The sequence below is a fragment of the Glycine max genome, chromosome 13 (assembly GCF_000004515.6).
Source record: "Glycine max cultivar Williams 82 chromosome 13, Glycine_max_v4.0, whole genome shotgun sequence".
NCBI classification, from domain to species: Eukaryota; Viridiplantae; Streptophyta; class Magnoliopsida; order Fabales; family Fabaceae; genus Glycine; species Glycine max.
In genome coordinates, this window is record NC_038249.2 from 41,399,053 (window position 1) to 41,414,133 (window position 15,081).

At 34.9% G+C, this 15,081-nt stretch overlaps 1 protein-coding gene across 1 annotated transcript; it reads left to right on the plus strand.

Annotated features, from left to right (window-relative positions):
- The first annotated feature begins 6,766 nt into the window (after positions 1-6,766).
- On the plus strand, positions 6,767-9,852 carry LOC100808472 (auxin response factor 18). Its single transcript, XM_003543422.5, has 4 exons — positions 6,767-8,391; positions 8,459-9,285; positions 9,380-9,445; positions 9,561-9,852. Exons 1-4 carry the CDS (start codon positions 7,357-7,359, stop codon positions 9,643-9,645), a joined length of 2,013 nt encoding a protein of 670 aa, XP_003543470.1. The 5' UTR covers positions 6,767-7,356; the 3' UTR covers positions 9,646-9,852.
- The last annotated feature ends 5,229 nt before the right edge of the window (positions 9,853-15,081 follow it).

Below are 15,081 nucleotides of genomic sequence, written 5' to 3' on the forward strand. Positions count from 1 at the left end.
AAGAAGTTAATTGTTCTGAAATTCTTCCTACGTTATTCCTTATACAAATATAGCACTGTTTTTATGTTATTGTCTTAGATGGTTTCTGTTAAAGCTGACCTGGTCAATCTATTGCAAAAGGTAGGCCCTAATTCTTTTAGTGGCCACAGAATGTAATGGATCCTAAGGGTAATAACATTTTAGAGGCAGCCCATATATTCACTTGTTTTATTCTTCAACCCCATGACTGCAACCATACCCTACGCCCTTCCCAAACAAAAATTCTCTTCACCCAAAGTTCAAACTCAAACGTAAGGTCACAGTTTTATTTTTTGGTTCAGCTATATAGTGTGGTTTAAATAGATGCACACCTCTTTATGATTTAACTCATTTTAAATCCTTTTTTAATAACATAAGCAGGGATTAATTTAACAGTTGACACCCGATGAGTATGAAAAACACATAATCGGGCCAAAAAGGAATAAGGTTTAGAATGACTTTTCTCTTTTTCACAATTTGTTTGAACTAATTATAAGATCCTCCCTGCCTATTTGGTTTTAAATTTAGATGTTGGTATGTTGTTCCTATTCACTAACAACCAGATATCAAAATTCAATCTAGCTTGCTATATATTGTCACCAAGTGTTATGCATTATTTTAAATTGAGTAAAATCTATTTTCCTCTCTATTATGGGTTACTCTTATCTCTTTTTATTTTAAAATATGCACTTTTTTCTTGAAAAATAAATATCTTTTATATTCGAGTCTTTTTTAATATAAAAGATTATTTTGCCTCTTGATGATTCTTCACACGATTAATAATTAATCAGGTTTGAATATTTACAATTTTATGACAATAGAAGATAAAATAATTTTTTTAGACAATTTCAATGCTGATGCTAGAGATATTTGAAATATTGTTGCAATTTTAAAATACTAAAATCAATAATGGAATGTTCAAAATCAGTTGCTAGCCAGTGACACTAAAAGTTATCAAAATAAAATATCATCAAAAGACATATTCGTAATTATTAAGATGTATATTCACACTAAAAAAGAATTAAAATATAACTTGTATTCATTTTTTAATGGAGGGAAGAGTAATTTAAATTTCTCAAAAAGATCAACTATGCTCTGGCAATCATTCAATGAAAAGGGAGTGAAAAAATAGGACATGAATTAATATGTTGAATCTGTTGCTCCTGCTGATGCTGCCGTGTTGGTACATGCCCCATTTTAAAATAGTTAATGGCCATGAATTATAGTGGTCCTACGTAGTCTTAATTAAGGAGCTTGTGTGTCTTTTATGCCTTTTTGGTGATTCTCTAATTGCCATCCCTCCTCCCTAATACCTAATTACCAACCAAGTACCAATCTACCTCTACAGTTTAATAGACTTGATATGTTGTGCCCAAACGACCTAGGTTTAACTACAGTTTTCCCAAAATGAAAAGAAAGCGCATGCATTAATACTCAAACCAATGTTATAGGGGCGTCGATTTACTCCATACTTTGTACCATAACATTTTCTTTTTAGACACCAACATTCCACCAATTACTTTTCAATGTACATGAAATCATTTTTCTTATTTCTCTTTGTGTTGTGTTGGTAAACATTAAATTGGTTATTTGCTGTCTGACTTTTTGTCCTTCCTGGTGGTAATTCTTTTCAATTCAAACCAATGAATAGTGTTTAGGTTGTAGTTTAGTTGATCCATTCCATGCGAGCGGTTCATAACATTAATTTTGTATTGATGATGTCGTTTTCTTGTTTGGTTGAGAACAATAAATAATATTAAAGTGACCAAGAAAGAAGACTAAGACTACTACTACTACTCCAATTCCATTCCATTCATTCATTCTTTCTTGATTCTTCTCTTTCCCAATGCCGAAGGACATAATATAACAAAACTAAAAAGAATAATTGAGTCAGGTGCACGAGTGGCATAAAGAATGAAGACGAAGCATGGTTTAGGACTTTAGCTAAATGAAATTAAATGAGTGCAATGCATTGAGGTTATGCAAAGGCTAAACTAAACCAAGTGCGAATGAATCAAGCAAAACCAAAACCCCTGATCCGACATTCTAACTCTCCTGAGAACGAAAGGAAAGTGTGTGTGTGTCTCATAATCGCACGAGACAAACGACAGGTGGCAAGTGGTGGGGGCGAAGGGCCAAAGGGCACTGTGAGTGAGACTGCCACACGCATTGATTATATCTAACGCTAACGCACAGTTTGGTGTAGGAATAAGAATAGGGTGGTGCCGTTTTTGGGCAAAGAAAGGTCTTGAATTGCAATTTGATGTCTTGATCAGATCATATCAACCATCTTCATGCTTCCAACAACACCTTCTCTCTTCAAACACAAACAGACAACAGCTAATTAAACACTTTCATCCCTCAATTTTTTTGGTGTTACTTTTGTGCGGCTTAATTTACGAACAGTTTTAGAAACTCTAACAACTCGGTTAAAAGAATTACATGATCAATGGTTCAATTAAAAAATAATTTTGGAACCTATTTCTCTTCTTGTCTTTTATTTATTTTTATTCAATAAAAAACTTTTCAGTTTTACTTTGTCTTTATACCTCTTTGTACTCTTTTTTATACATATTTACCTTATTTCTCCTCTTTCTTTCAAAGAGAATATAAAAGAAATTAATATAATTTGTTGTAAACTTAAATCCACATGTATGGTTATGTTTATCACCATGATAGATTGAGAGGAGAGATCATTTATGAATGATTCGTAATCTCAACTTCTAAGCTAATGAGATTTTATAATTATTAAAATAAACTTATACATCAAGATTAACGAGCAAGAATGATCCATGTTCTCCTTCTAGTAACAAATATTTTGACCTCTAATTCACATGTATGATTAGAATTTTTGTATAAAAAATATTATTTATTTTAAGTATTCAATGAGGTTAGTGTTTAGTTATTATAAAGAATGTTTTAGTGGATTGAGAGGAAAAAATATTTATAAATAATACATAATTTAAACTCGATCTTAAGTGATATGAAACTTTATTTCTATCGGAATAATTTATATTTATCAACGTAAAAAATTAAAATAATTGAAATATTTACTGAAATAAAAAAGGGCCGTTTTGATTAACCTTTGCTTGTCTTGACTTGACTTGGGGTTGAATTAGTTGTAGAGTAATATCTTGTGGAATGCGATGCACTCTCTCTCTCTCTCTCTCTCCCGTGAGGCAGTGACAGAGAGAACACAACGACAGAGATTCCTGAGAGAGACTGCATCCACATCATCATTCATCACCATGCCGGTGGGACCCACCCGGCTAGTTACGTCCCTTCATCAATGTCGCTGCCAACGAGGAACAGCTATAACCCTTCTCGGATGCTGACACGTGTCCAAACTCAAGCCATGCCAGGTCAACTCCGCCTCCTGCTCGTGGGGGTTCTTGTCTCTTCACTGTTACTACTTACTATGCTATGCTCCACTCCTCAACCAAAATTAAACTATCAATTACTATTTTCTTTCGTTTTCAATATCACCCCAATATACATGCGTGTGACTTTCACTTTTTTTTTATTATGTAATCATTATTTGTATAAGTAATTCCCTCTTTTTAACGTAACTTTATTTCTTTTTTCCATATTAATATCAATGCCACCACAACTCATCATGCAACATCCACCAAAGATTCTCCCAAATCATTTAATTTCCTTAGAAATAATATATGAAATTTTAATAATTTCATACAAATTAACATGATTTTCGATCTACTAGTGTATTTTATGTGTATATTCATTTATACTTCAAGACAAGTCAAATCCACTTTAGTAATAGTGTAATACTACCTTAATTTGTTGAATTAATCCTTTATTGATCTTAATTACGTGCAAAGAGAAAAAGAAATAGTTTGGTGGGAATCGGGTATTGGGGGACTGGTCCATCGATCGTAAATAATAGTAATAATGTGGAGTCGACAATGGACATAAACGTGGAGATGGCTGGCTATAGATAAATGGATTCACTCAAAGCTTTATCATCAATTATCGTTGTCAGACTGAGAACACATCAGAGGGAAAGGACAGCGACTCCCTTTTTTGGCTCTGCCTTTCTTTTATTTTCTTCATCGTGCCATATTGTTTTGGACACCCTCACAAACAATACAATGGCGAAACTTATGCTCATTTGTCAATTTCTCGGGACCCTATCCCATTGGGTCCCATTTCCCTCTTGGTCTTGGATATATTCACTATTTCCACTTAACTACAACACTGGATTCTCTTTTACCTTTTTCAGATGCATGCATTTTTTAATGGGGCACCTCACTTACCCATAACCTACCACCCCCTTAAATAGAATTCGATTAGGAGGAGACAGGTTTGTAAAGAAAGCTAATGAAAGCCAGATGCCAGATCATTTTTTTTTTTTCTAAAAGATAAAAGGTGAAAGACTATTATAAGACAAGCAAGCAACTTACTAATATGGTGAATTAATTAGTATGAAATTATTTAAATTTAATCTACAATCTTTAGTTTAGGTTTTAGATATGTAATTATATTAAATATTTTTTAAAAAATTACATTATCTTGAATAGAGTTGTATATATAAAAAATACATTAATTTGTGATGTCATACCAAAAAAATATAAGCTAGCAATTCCCACATGATAGAGAAAAGGACAGTGTTAAATTACTGAATTAGTAATAAGTTTGGTTGAAATGAATGAGTTTCTTTGGTAAATAAATACTATAGATAGATTAATGGAGTGTGTGTGGGGCGGAAAAAATGGGACAAAGGTTAAAGTTATGGCCTTTGAGCACAAGATAAGAATGAGATTGATATGAGGGGCCAGGGGTGGCTGACTATACAATTCAATTCTTCAAATTATTATCCCAACATTTCTGTACACATTGATTGTTTCTTCCATGCTTCTATCATTTCATCTTCTTGTCTTAATTGTCTCGACGTTGTGTGTCGGTATCAATGTTGATTCTTAACCAACCAATCCTATTCTTTTCCGAACCACATCTTTTTTGGCTGATTTATCAACCTTTTTTATTTACCTTTTGCTCATAATTATCCTCATGTTGTTGTTAATATTGTTCTTTCTCGTTATATAAATACAAAAGCTAGCGCATATTAAACTTGTTTTAATGGACATTTAACATTATTATTAATAATAACTATTGACCCTGATGGAATAGAATAGATTAATGATGTTACATCCAGGCTGGTACTAACGAGTAACTACGTTGCCGGTTCACCTAAACAACTTGTTTAGTAAGGCAAGTTAGTGTGATTGATTCCTATGCTTTTGCGGCAGCAGCATGGAAAGTTATTCCTTTTAACTCTTACAGGATGATGCTATACCCTATTTGACTATGACTACATGCATATGCATATGCCCTGACAATGCTTGCTGAAATCGGCTATGTATCGTACATGCTGGTGGTTTCCTTTGTGGTTGTACCCAATGCTTTTGTCGCCTCGTGCCTACTTGTTTTAACTGGTTTTTCTCTCTTTCTCAACCTTATTTCTATTTCCCGAGATTTTTTGCCTTCAGTTCAAGCTTTATTTATTTGATGTGATCACAATCAAGAACTAATGTTAATATTGATATGCATGTACGTATGAGGGACATGATTTTTGTAGTTGTGATGGGAAATGGAGTATTTTTTGTGTGTGTACATGGAGGAATTTAATTTGTAGGGTTATTGTATATATAAATTATAAGTACTTATATGTATATATATATTATTTGTTTGTTAATTTTTGTATATATAAAGTCAATAGGGGCATAAAGAAACGGGGTGTCCTAGAGTCGGCAAGAAAAGAACATGAGAAACTTTCCGTGTCCTTCTTCTTTGTCATAACTCATAACCAAACGAGGTTTTCGAGAGCCATATCTTGGCATGAGGGTGGCGTTTTATCAGCACAACACAATCACTCGTCCCCAATAGACAAAAAGCTACCCTTCACCATGTGGACATCCCCATCTTGCTTGCTGTGATCAATGTCCTTTTCGGTTTTCACAAGCGACATATCTTCACCATTTTGATATATATATATATATATATATATATATATATATATCACAAAATGAAAGACAACAAATTAAACCATTTCCACCAATATATTGGTTTGCTGACAATTTCATATTTGTTTGATTAATTCCACGTATGGAACATAATTAAAGATCAAAATTAAAGCTCTTGAGCATGGAAAATTGGAAATGTTCATACAAAAAAAGGGGTCTGTGTCGTTCATGCCTAGGAGTAATACACTTAACCCTAATACTTCTCTTCATGACTGATACAACAGACAAGTGAAACAACCAGCCCATGCGAAAGAGCAAGAGGCCCACATTTATCGCTTTCTAGTTTCTTCTTTCATTTATTTAATATTTTCTTTTACCTTTTTTATATTATTTGTGTGCGTGTAGATTAGACACATAGATCAAACAAAAATAACTAGTAGACAGTTTAGTTATTTGACATCTAGTGAGAAAAAAAAAGACAGAAATACTACATAAGTATAACATTATTTGTGATAATAAAAAAGATAAATAAAATATATGCATTCCTATTAAGCTGATCTGACAAAAAAATCGCGGGCCTCACAGCCCTTATGCGCGTAAAGTGAGTGTTGGACTTTGCCTTTTTTCTGTTTTTGTTACAGGGCAAGGTCTTGATATTATCTATTTAAAGAAGAGAAGAGACAAGTTTGCATTTATTTATTATTTTCAGAAATTAGTAAATGTCAAAATGCGTTATTTTGTCAGCTTATGACTTTATTGCAGGCACAGTCAGAAGCAGGGATGTTGAGTTGAGTTTGCAGTTAACAGTGTCATAATAATATAATGAATCAGTGATTACCGCTGCCACCGCTCCAGGTAATTTTAACTTCACCCCACCTCATCACAGTAACCACACATGACACACCCTTTATCTCGCGATATTTTCTCTCTGCCACCATACCGTGACACATAATGGCGCTAGTGCCAATTACCTCTACTATCTCTGTTTCTTTATTGCATCATGTCATTTCCTTATAAATTATAATTATACAATTCCATTCCTCTTCTCTTCTTCAAATAAATATACTTTCTTTATTGTTATTATTCAATTGTTTAGTTTTATAGATTACAGAGAGTTTGTGTAAGAGAAAAAAGTTGTCCCCCTCTTTTCCCTTCTTCTTTCTCTGAGATCCAAAAAAAAATTCAGGTGAGGTCTTGTGTGGTAGATAACTGACTCCACTCAACTCAACCTTTTTGATTTTGCATTCACTGAGAGAGAGAGAGAGAGAGAAAGAAAAACATAAAACATAAAACATCAGCATCAATACAGAGTTTAACTGAATCATCATCAGTTTTGGTTCGTGCCGGTGCCGCCGCAATGAAGGAAACAGACAAGAGTTTGGATCCGCAGCTGTGGCACGCGTGCGCCGGCGGTATGGTTCAGATGCCGCCGGTGAACTCCAAAGTGTTTTATTTCCCGCAGGGACACGCGGAACATGCGCAGTCCAACGTCGATTTCGGAGCGGCGAGGATTCCGATTCCGCCGCTCATTCTGTGCCGCGTGGCAGCCGTGAAATTCCTGGCCGACCCCGAAACCGACGAGGTCTTCGCCAGGCTGCGGCTGGTTCCTCTCAGAAACTCGGAGCTCGACTACGAAGACAGCGACGCTAACGGCGAGGCGGAGGGTTCGGAGAAGCCGGCGTCGTTCGCGAAGACGTTAACCCAGTCAGACGCGAACAACGGCGGCGGATTCTCCGTTCCGCGATACTGCGCGGAGACGATATTCCCGCGGCTGGATTACTCGGCGGAGCCGCCGGTGCAGACGGTGATCGCGAGGGACGTGCACGGCGAGGTGTGGAAGTTCCGGCACATTTACCGAGGGACGCCACGTCGGCACTTGCTGACTACCGGGTGGAGCAGTTTCGTGAACCAGAAGAAACTCGTGGCGGGGGATTCCATCGTGTTTCTGCGGGCCGAGAATGGGGATCTTTGCGTGGGGATTCGTAGGGCCAAGAGAGGGGGAGTTGGTGGGCCAGAGGGGCCGTGCGGGTGGAGCAGTTATGGTTCTGGAGGGCTTGGGCTTGGGCCATACGGGGCCTTTTCGGGTTTTATGAGGGAGGAGAGTGGGAGGGCGAAGGTGAGTGGTGAATCAGTGAGAGAAGCAGTTACTTTGGCGGCTAGTAACCAAGCGTTTGAGGTGGTTTATTATCCTCGAGCGAATACTCCTGAGTTTTGTATTAGGACCTCGGCTGTGAGAGGGGCTATGAGGATTCAGTGGTGTTCCGGTATGAGGTTCAAGATGCCTTTTGAGACTGAGGATTCTTCCAGGATAAGCTGGTTCATGGGGACTATTGCTTCTGTTCAGGTTCTTGATCCTATTCGCTGGCCTAATTCACCTTGGAGGCTTCTTCAGGTACACACTATTTCAATTCATGCTTGTCTTTGCCAATATTCTAAAGTTTGAATTTTCATCGCAACAGGTTAGTTGGGATGAGCCTGATTTGCTACATAATGTGAAGCGAGTGAGCCCATGGTTGGTTGAGTTGGTATCTAACGTGCCAATCATCCATCTGGCAGCCTTCTCTCCACCAAGGAAGAAGCTTAGGTTCCCCCTTGACGTTCAGTTTCCGATACCATCGTTTTCAGGCAACCCCTTTGGGTCTTCTAGCTCTAGCAGCCCCTTTTGTTGTCTCTCTGATAACGCTCCTGCAGGCATACAGGGAGCCAGGCATTCTCAAATTGGAATATCTTTATCAGATCTCCACCTTAACAATAAGCTGCAGTTGGGGTTGCTTCCAACTAAAGTCCACCAGCTTAATTTGCACGCCGGGATTTCTAATGCTAAGAGTAAAGAAAGTCTATCATCCTTGCTCTCCATGGGAAATTCTAACATGACTTTGGAGAAATCTGATCATGTCAAGAGACACCATTTTTTGCTTTTCGGTCAACCGATACTCACCGAGCAACAAATCTCTAGATCTTCTAGTGATGTCGCCACGGATGATGAGAATAAGGAAAAGAAGAAGAAGGGATTTCTTAGTGACTCCCAGTCTTCAGTTTCACCAGGAAATTTATCTTCTACTGCCGAGTTCTCTTGGCAACTCGGTTCTGATACCAGTCATTGCAAGGTTTTCATGGAGTCTGAAGATGTAGGACGGACACTTGACTTGTCCTGCCTTTCTTCTTATCAAGAGTTGTACATGAGACTCGCTAACATGTTTGGAATAGAGAGGTCTGATATGTTGAGTCATGTTCTCTACTGCGACTCATCCGGTGCTCTTAAGCAAATTGGAGAGGAACCCTTCAGGTATCATTCCATTTCTTGTTCATGGTTTTTCTTTCTACATTTTTATTTGCTTCGATGGAGTCTTATGTTTTATTCGGGTTTTATTTTCCTGCAGTGAGTTCATGAAGACAGCAAAAAGATTGACCATTCTGACGGATTCAAACAACAAAGATAGTAGAAGGTGGGAGAAAGAAAATTAATGAAATATGTATAGGATGTGCTTCCGGGGAAGATACTATTGTATGTGCAAGTGTAACTGTTCCTTCCTCTTTGTGACTTCAAAGTCTGTTTTGCAGGGTTTGGATCACAGGAACTCGAAATGCTGAACATGGATTGGATGCTGCATCAAATAAGACAGGTCCTCTCAGTATATTTGCTTAATATGGTGTGGCATGGCATCGGAGACATTGTTTTTAGATATGAAAAGTTGAAGGACATAGTTATTACTCAGTTGTAAGAGATGCTAATATGAACTGAAAATTCCATCAATATTGGCGTCTTTGTTTTCGATGTCCATTTGTAGAAAATAATGATTTTTCCTGTATGATGGACAATTACTATTCTAATATTAATTAATTAATTAACCTAGATTTGGTTCCCACGAGCGAGTTTGCTATTCTTTTGGCTGTTGCCGCGTCTACACGTCACTAGTTCTGGCGAATTTTGAGTATAGTGTGGTGACTGTGAGCACACAGGAAAACTGTGGTCATCAGTTCAAGCCATGCTCTGCCATTTGTTGGCGTCATGGATAGTGTATTTATGTGATGTGGATTAAGTGTTAGATTTAATTTTGAATAGTTCAATCTGATTGAAAATATATGTTTAAATTAAAATTTTACACTAAAACGCATTATTCTGTATGAGATTGATTTAAGTAATAAAACAAATGAATCTAAAAACACTTTTTTTATTGTGAATCTTTGTCGGGTTTCATATATGATATGTGCATCAATTGGTCGAGGTTCATTGAATTAGTAAAACACCAATGATAATATTTAAAACTAGTGTAAAAGATAATCAAAGATATATAAATTAAGAAATTTCGTTCATAGTTAACTTTGGTGAAGTTTTTTTTTTTATTTTTTTTAGGGAAGGATAGATATAACATTTCATTCATAAGATTAGAAACAATACAAGATGAGATATAATAAAATTTATGAGATCTAACATAAAATCTTGAAGCCCTATTAAAATTGTGCTTAAGATTGACTTGTGTCTTAACAAAACTCATCCTAGAGTTTGATGAAAACCTGAAATCTGTTCTACATCTATTGATAATGAGATCAAAATCTGAAACTCCTTTAGAACATTTGTTGAAAGAACCATAAACCATTTTGTAGTTGAGCTCGAAAACAACATTGTATAAATGAAGATGACGAATCCAGTCTATGGCTTTGGAGAGTGCCCATGCTCGGCATCTTCTGGTGATGGAATTCCTGGTGCAAATAATGTTTTGGCTTTGATGAAATTCTTGTGAGGGTCTCTCAAACAAAAACCTGCTCCAAAAGTATTAGCTTCCGCGAAGATGGCTCCGTCGAGGTTGCACTTGGAGAAGCCTTGATGAGGAGAAGTCCATGTGGTGTTCATGCTGACCATTTGATGGAGAGTCTGAGATGTTGATACTGCACGAATTTTGATGAAGTTGGGATTTAAAATTTACAGTTATACTTTTTTTTATTTGATGAATAACATTTTTACTTGAGGCTTTCATATTCTCTCTCTCTCTTTCTTTTTTACTCCCACTTAGATTTGATTGCAGCTCTCTATTTTTAAAAGAAATTTTCAATTAAAAAATATCGCATCAAACACTGAAATTTATCGGAACAAAATTAATAAATTGTTAAAAAGAAAAGTTGCCAGTTGCATAGAGCTGTTTTTGCACAAAATGTTCAAAGAAGGTTAAAAGGAGTGAAGAGGATAGGATGACTCACCGGAATACAACCCAAAAAATACATCAAACTCAATTTCATGAACACTCTAATGATTAAATATAACTTAAAGTCAGGGTATCTCTTTATTTTTTTTACAGTAACATCGTATCTGATTTTCAAAAATATACCTAATTAACTTTTTCAACCATGAGGACCAGTAATTAAACTTCGGCCATCAATTTACACAACTCAAACAGATTTATACGCAACGAATTTTTTCATGGTTTCGTGCCGATTTTTTTTATTCATCTCTCTTTCCCCATCGTCTGAGGGTTCATTGAATAATAGGTAGTGAAAATAACAGATTAAACGTCTTATCGAAGCTCTTTTATTTGCTGAAAACGTTAGAAATAAGTCCATAGTGGGGATCATTTCGATTACAATGTTTAAAAATTCTGGTTTTTGAAATTGGCTTCTAGTTTAGGTTTTGACTTTCTTAGCCTTTAGTCTCCTGCTTTTGTTGATGGATTGGGTTTCAATTTAGGTGATAAATGAGGCATTCTACTATCATGGTTTCATATTAATTTGTAATTTAGGTGGTATTGCACAAAGAGTTTAATAACTACGGTACTATATACTATCAGTTTTTTTACTGTTATTCAATCGGATATCTTTTTTTAAATTAGTTATTATAATGATGGTGTGATTAGATAAACATATAAAAAGGTTTTTCATTATCAATGGATATATCATATATTATTCATTCTTGAATCTCTCTCCTCTAGCCATTTATCTTATGATAAGGACATTGATGAATGATAAAGCTAGTAAAAAGGTAAAAGGAATGCTTTGTCTCTTAGTCAAGTTAGAGTGGCATTACGTGAGTTCGTCGTTGCAGTTGGAAGTTGTCACAACCCGCAAGCTACTCACACGGGGTGGAATATATGCGCAATTTACCTAAACCAGGCGACGTCGAATTCATTGACTATTAGATTCAACCATACCAAAGCCAAGAAAGTGGAACCACCCTTTATGTTTTTTAAGTTGTTCTTCAATTGCAAACTTAGAACGGTCACCATCTAGGCCCTTTCTCCCCTTCTCAAAGCAAAATATTAAATTAACATCCAACAATCATCGACATTGTTTATGTTTTTATAAAATATAGTTTGGCTCAACAAGCAAGACATTATAATGATAGGTTAGTCCCGTCCCCATCACTGATTAACTATCAATTTCATTAATCACCTTGCAAATTTTCAAATTAAAACTTGAAAATGTCATTGAACCTAGTCTAGGCCGATAGCATGTATGTCGGTGCCGTGGTGGCAAAAATTGATGAATCAGAGGGTAGAGTTAATCTCGCGAATTACTAACACGTTTGGTTTTTTTTTTTTTTTTTGGTGCAAAGTGTGAACATATGTTTGGTAAGGGAATTCATCAAAAATAAAAATGGTGAGGGGCAAAATTTAATTTGTTACCTCAAAAGAGGGCAAAGGTATGGTGTGCAAGAGTTGAATTTTCAAGCAGAATTTTAAATGCTTTATGTGAATTAATAAATAGGATAATACTCTATGGTTGTGGCAATGATCAAGACCCTGAGTAGTACCTGACTTTGAGGGTGTTTGAGATCAGATTCAAGAGGTTGGGATCTGAAAGCCAGAAAACATGATATGTGTGGTATTTTGAAATGCAATTTGTTGTGGCAAATTGACGTGCAAATTGGGTTTGGTCTCAATTGTTGTTGTATTGAGTGTAGTGATGGGGTTCGAGAATTGAAGACTGATGAGGACAGACAGGTCCATCCCAATCCCAAGAAAACCACCTTAACCCAAGTGTTTTGATGAGTCGGCCAAGGTCACACGTGGGAGTGGAACACAAAAGACCAATGCCTAAGTAGGAGATGAGGTGATATATCACAATTCTAAATTAGACAGACACTTTCACGTGTTAGTGTCACCGTTTTGATGGTCGAGCCTTTTGTTTTGCCCATTTTGATGGCGTTTTAGGATTTGACTTTCACCCCTTTCCACCCACTCTCTTCTCTTCAAATCCTCAAAATCAAACTTGAGGTAATTGTGAATTGTGAACCAAAAGAGAACAGATTGAATTATATATGTACTAGTATCAGTTAAAATTGTATTAGTATAGTAACTTGACTCGATTTTTTTATACAACTAGTATCTTTTATGATCACTGATTAGGCTAAAATAATTTTATGTGGTTAATTCACAAGTTTGGTGATTGGTGATAACTTTGTTTGGTTTAGTAACATTTTTTTTTCCTAGCTTTCAATTTGATTTGATTACAACATATGCAGTATAGCTTATATGGGGATCAATGTCAATTTTAAATTGCAAAACTAAGAGAGTTTGATATAATCAAAGCAGCGTTGCAGAAATTTATGGATGAAAATTTAGCTACACATCGCAAGTCAAATGGTCAAAGGAACAGGCATTGGAAGTGGGTGTCAAAATAAGAAGAAAAAAAAGGGGGCATGGCAAGTCACAAGGTGCAAAGACAAAGAAAACTCGTTCCGAGGAGTTGAATGCCCTTGTTTTCAGTTACAAAACCGTAGTTTCTGGAACTTGTTTTCTTTGCATTGGGATAGGGAGGCATCTTCCTATTTCATCATCCCACTTTTCACTGATAAATGAAAATCTCATTAAAAAAAAAATCAACAACTAATGAATGAATTGAAAATCTTGGCTTGCTGCGTACCAATTTTTTTTTATCGGTAGGTTTTGTAGTTTTGTAATTTTACTCCCTCGCATGTTAAAGTTTAATATGATATAATTTTCAAAAATATACCAAGTAAGCAAAATGGCCTAGTGGCTCTTATATTTGTATGGAGTATAGGGTTGAAAGTTAAAATCCCATTTCCAATTTTGTCATTCTTCTCATTTTTGCAGGACATCTTGTTGGCAAAATCTTTTAAATATTTAAGAATTTAATCGTAAATGAAATGAATAAATAGGAACACCGAATTGAAAATTGAAACTTAAAAGACCAAATTCGCACAATACTAAATTAGATGACCAAATTTAAATTTAAAATAAATTTAGAAAACAAAGTTTATAATTTTTACTTTTTTAAAATGAAAACCTAAGTTGTTATATATAAAACAAATAAATTATTATTTCTCAATAAATTAGTATTAATGTTTTTGTTTTAGATTTGCTCCAACTATATTTTTGTTTGTGTTCAGTTTAATTAATGAGAAATGCTAATAATATGTTCTTTAACACACATTTTATTATGTGTTTTAAAAAAAACACATTCTATTATATGTTAAATTTATAGAAAATTTTAAAAATTAAGAAAATGAGTCATTAAACAAAAAGTAAGAGTAAAAAAAAACTGTTACTTTTTATGAATTTTAATCACTAAATATAAAGAGTTTGTTTAAAAGAGTAGTATATTACAACATTTATTGTTGATATTTCTCTTAATTAATTAATACACCTTTTGTTTTTTTTTTGATTAATTTAATTTGCAATGAAGAAAGAAAATTTCCACCACTATGTAATCAATCCTTGTGGATGCATGTGAATGATTTAGGTTAAATTAGTTTTTTTATTTCTCTACTTTTTAAATTTAATTTGATCTTCTAATTTTTTTAGATACAATTTCATCTTCTAATTTTTCAAATTAATTTAATTTGGTCATTCAATCTAAATTATAAGAAATCACACTCTGTGACGGATCAAAATCGTCACTAAGTGATTTTGAACTGTCATAGAATTCACATTTTCCAAAAAAAATGAATTGACTTTAAAAATTAGAGGACTAAATTGAATTAAAAATATCACAAAAAATGAGGTTGAATAGTATTTTTAAAAATTTATAGTTTTTCTTAAGACTATTAAACACATTTTTATCGTCTAGTGTAGATAAATCTAAAAATGCTTAGATATGTTTTAATTTAGACTTTATCAAATGATGAAGA

Coding starts and splice junctions, on each gene's coding strand:
- LOC100808472 (XM_003543422.5), top strand. CDS start 7,357: ATGAAGGAAACAGACAAGAGTTTGGATCCGCAGCTGTGGCACGCGTGC. Junction 8,392..8,458: donor CACCTTGGAGGCTTCTTCAG/GTACACACTATT, acceptor TCATCGCAACAG/GTTAGTTGGGATGAGCCTGA. Junction 9,286..9,379: donor ATTGGAGAGGAACCCTTCAG/GTATCATTCCAT, acceptor ATTTTCCTGCAG/TGAGTTCATGAAGACAGCAA.